The following is a 3,382-nucleotide window of genomic DNA, read 5'->3' as shown; positions in this document are numbered from 1 at the left end:
ATGGTGAAAAGGTGAGAAGCATTGTCAACCCAGGGTGAGAAACATTGTCAACCCAAGATCAGAGACGAGAGAAGTAATAGTATTTTATAAGTGAGCACAACTTTTTCACTTAATTCAATTTGGAAATAATGTTTTTTAGTTAATTTATTTATTTAGAAAAAAATATGTTTTTTTTTATTATTTTAGGAATTATATATTTTGCTTATAAAATTTTGAATTTATTTATATATTACATTCTAAACCATAAAAAATTACAATATCCCTAACATTTATATTAATTAGACAAGTGTCATAATTACTTAGATTAATAATAGATTGATTTCATAAAATCATTACATGATTTGTTGCAGTTAAAATGGTTTGTTAACTGCATATTTGGATTCAGCACCCTGAAAAACCCCTGGGACGCTTTCATTGTGCAGAAACTAGCTATCAAACTTGCGATTCCAATAAATTCCTGCCGGATTTCGACCGGAAAAACCCACCAAAAAAGCTTTCAAAAAGTCGCGTTACTGCCAAAAATTATATTAGTTAAACAACGCCCATAATTATTTAGATTAATGATGATAGATTGATTCCACAAAATCATTACAATAAAGAACTCAAAGCTGTTACAATGAAAATAGGCTGATACTGATTAATATTTGGACAATAGAGAACTCAAAGCTGTTACAATGAAAATAGGCTGATACTGATTAACAGGCTGATACTGATACTGATTAAGTTACTGTTCTGTCTACATGATATGTAACAGAATCCCAAAAGACGGAGTTGATTATAAGACTTGCTTTCTTATCACTGGTATCTTTTTACACTAGAAGCTTATGAGTAATACCTTTAGAAATTTGACACACGGTACAAATTAGAACATGTAAAGAAAGCAGTGGTTGCGAAAGTAAGAAAGCGGCAGGGTGCAGCCTTGTCACTCCTCGGCTTCATAGAACAACTGTTCTAGAGTGGAAAGCTTACCCTCAATGTTGGATAAGCAATCAGCGGAACTTGCCTTGGAATCGAGGACCCACGCACTTCCGTCATATCGAGCTGGGAGGGATCACCTTCAACTCTCCAGTTAAAAATGTGCAGCAGCTGAGCCAATACAATTTCAATGGTTGGAATAGCCATGAGTGCCCCTGGGCATCCTCTCCTTCCTGCACTAAACGGAATCATACTGAAGTCTGATTGATCTGTTGAATTGACATGTTCATCCTTCATGAATCTCTCCGGCTTGTATTCGGAAGCATCTGCCCCCCACACATTGGGATCCCTTCCTATAGCCCACACATTCACAATCAACATTGTTTTCTTAGGGATATAGTATCCTCCGACTGTCACAGCCTCTACAGATTCATGAGGAACCGCTATCACCGCAGGTGGGTATAATCTTAGCGTCTCTTTCACCACGCAATGGAGGTATTTCATGCTTGCTACATCAGATTCATTCACTTTTCGATCTTTGCCGACTACACATTCGATTTCTTCTTGCAAACTCTTCATCACATGGGGATGTCTGAGCAGCTCACTCATTGCCCATTCTAACGTAGTCGATGTCGTCTCCAAACCAGCTGCCGCCATGTCCTGCACAAATACGAATTTAATCAATGCAAAATATTGAAAGATTCAAGGATCATAAATGAGGATAGAATGGCCGAGACATATATACAAGCACGACAGCCTTCACAATTTCCCGCGTCATTTTGGAGTCGGCCTCAGCTTTCTCGAGCAACACATCGACGAAATCTTTTACATAGGCCGCTTCCTCTTTCTGCTGATTCGAGGTCGACGACGCCATCTTATGAGCAACGTGGTCGTCTAATATTTGCTCTGCAAATGCATTGAATGCGTTATGCATCTTCTTCATGCGCCCTTTGATACCTTGCAGATCAAGCCAATCCAGACCAGGAATAAAGTCTCCGATGTTAAAAGCTCCTACTGTAGATATCAGCTCTACTATTAAATCCTTAAAACTTTCGAAATCGCCACCCAAATCATCGTCACTAAATTTCCTCCCGGCCAGCACCCGCCAAATTATGTCGGAGTTGAGAGTAGCGATGGCCTTGCTCACATCCACGCCTTTTATTCCGCTCTCACTCTCCTTCCAGATTGAACGGATCACCGCAGACACCTCTTCCTCTCGCACGGGCCTGAAGGACTCGATTCTTTTGGCATTCAGGAGTTCTGATACGCATATTTTTCTCATTTCCCTCCAGTGATCTCCATACTGAGCGAAGATCACATCCTGATAGTTGAAAAATATATATTTCCCGGAGGATGTTAGAGGCCGGCTGGAAAACACCACGTCATGGGTTGAAAGAAAGAGTTTGGCCATGTCAGAAGAAGAAACGACGATAGTAGGGACAGAACCTAAACGCAGAGAGAAAATGGGGCCATATTTGTCAGCAAGGGCTTTAAGAGTACGGTGAGCGGGCTGTACCAATTGGTGGAGATTTCCGATTATTGGCCATGGAAAGGGTCCTGGAGGCAGTCTCGCCCTAATTCTTCTCTCCTGCAATAGCCATATGAAGACCAAACAGAAAAATAAACCAACAATTGCTGCTGTGACAGATGTTACGGGCAGACGGAGAGGCAGAATAGCAGTAAACGTATGAAATTCCATATCGAACACACTAAGAGACACATTGGTTGGAAGGAAGAACCGTATGGTATTTAAAGCCACCCGAGATTTATGAAAGCTCACTTTAAGTGTGAAAAGGTTTGAAGCCTCCTTTTGGGAGAATACTTTCCAAGCCATTTGACATGAAATTCACATTGTTCAATAGGGAGTTTAAGGTGAACATCATTTCATTTTAGAAATATATATGAAATGTGAAATTCAACATTAGGCTTTAGAGATTGGTAATACTAGTACTATGTGTACTTGTACCTCCAAATTATTGATATATACTGACAAATCAAAATAATAATGAGCAAGGTGTTAGTGGAGGGGTGTGAAACACAACCAAAGATTTTCCCACACTTATACGAATTGCAACTCTAGCTTATGAAAATGAACATTCAATTCTCACTAACAATGAATAAAATGATTTATTTGGAGTTCTCCAATTTGGGAGAAGATACATTCTACCCTAATCCTATCTAGGTGGACTCCCCCATCTGAAGGTTCATGATTTTATTTTCCATTTTTTGCTTTTAGATCAATAATTAACATGGTACACATAATAGTAGTAGACTCATTAGCCTTTGGATGTCTTATTCTCTATCCTAATTTTTAATTTGTTTAACTATGCTATAAAATTTGGACTTATTATCTAGTCCAAAGCCACATTCCAATTTGTATAACTATCTTATCAGATTTGGACTTATTAGCTAGTCCAAGCCACATTCCTATTCTACTCCTTTAGTTTCCAATAACACATTCGTAGCC

The 3,382-nt window shown here is 38.9% G+C and overlaps 1 protein-coding gene across 1 annotated transcript; it reads right to left on the bottom strand.

Moving 5' to 3' along the window:
* Nucleotides 1-566: 566 nt before the first annotated feature.
* On the bottom strand, nt 567-2,712 carry LOC149169864 (cytochrome P450 750A1-like). The gene is made up of 2 exons (XM_089427187.1): nt 1,661-2,712; nt 567-1,575 (listed from the first exon to the last, which is right to left on the bottom strand). Exons 1-2 carry the CDS (start codon nt 2,612-2,614, stop codon nt 952-954), a joined length of 1,578 nt encoding a protein of 525 aa, XP_089283313.1. The 5' UTR covers nt 2,615-2,712; the 3' UTR covers nt 567-951.
* Between the last annotated feature and the right edge of the window lie 670 nt (nt 2,713-3,382).

The sequence above is a fragment of the Pinus tabuliformis genome, chromosome 4_2 (genome assembly GCF_031772625.1).
Source record: "Pinus tabuliformis cultivar Carrire ecotype Pingquan chromosome 4_2, CPIR1, whole genome shotgun sequence".
Lineage (NCBI taxonomy): Eukaryota > Viridiplantae > Streptophyta > Pinopsida > Pinales > Pinaceae > Pinus > Pinus tabuliformis.
The sequence above is the reverse complement of the archived record's forward strand: the minus strand, read 5'-3'. Positions and strand labels throughout refer to the sequence as shown.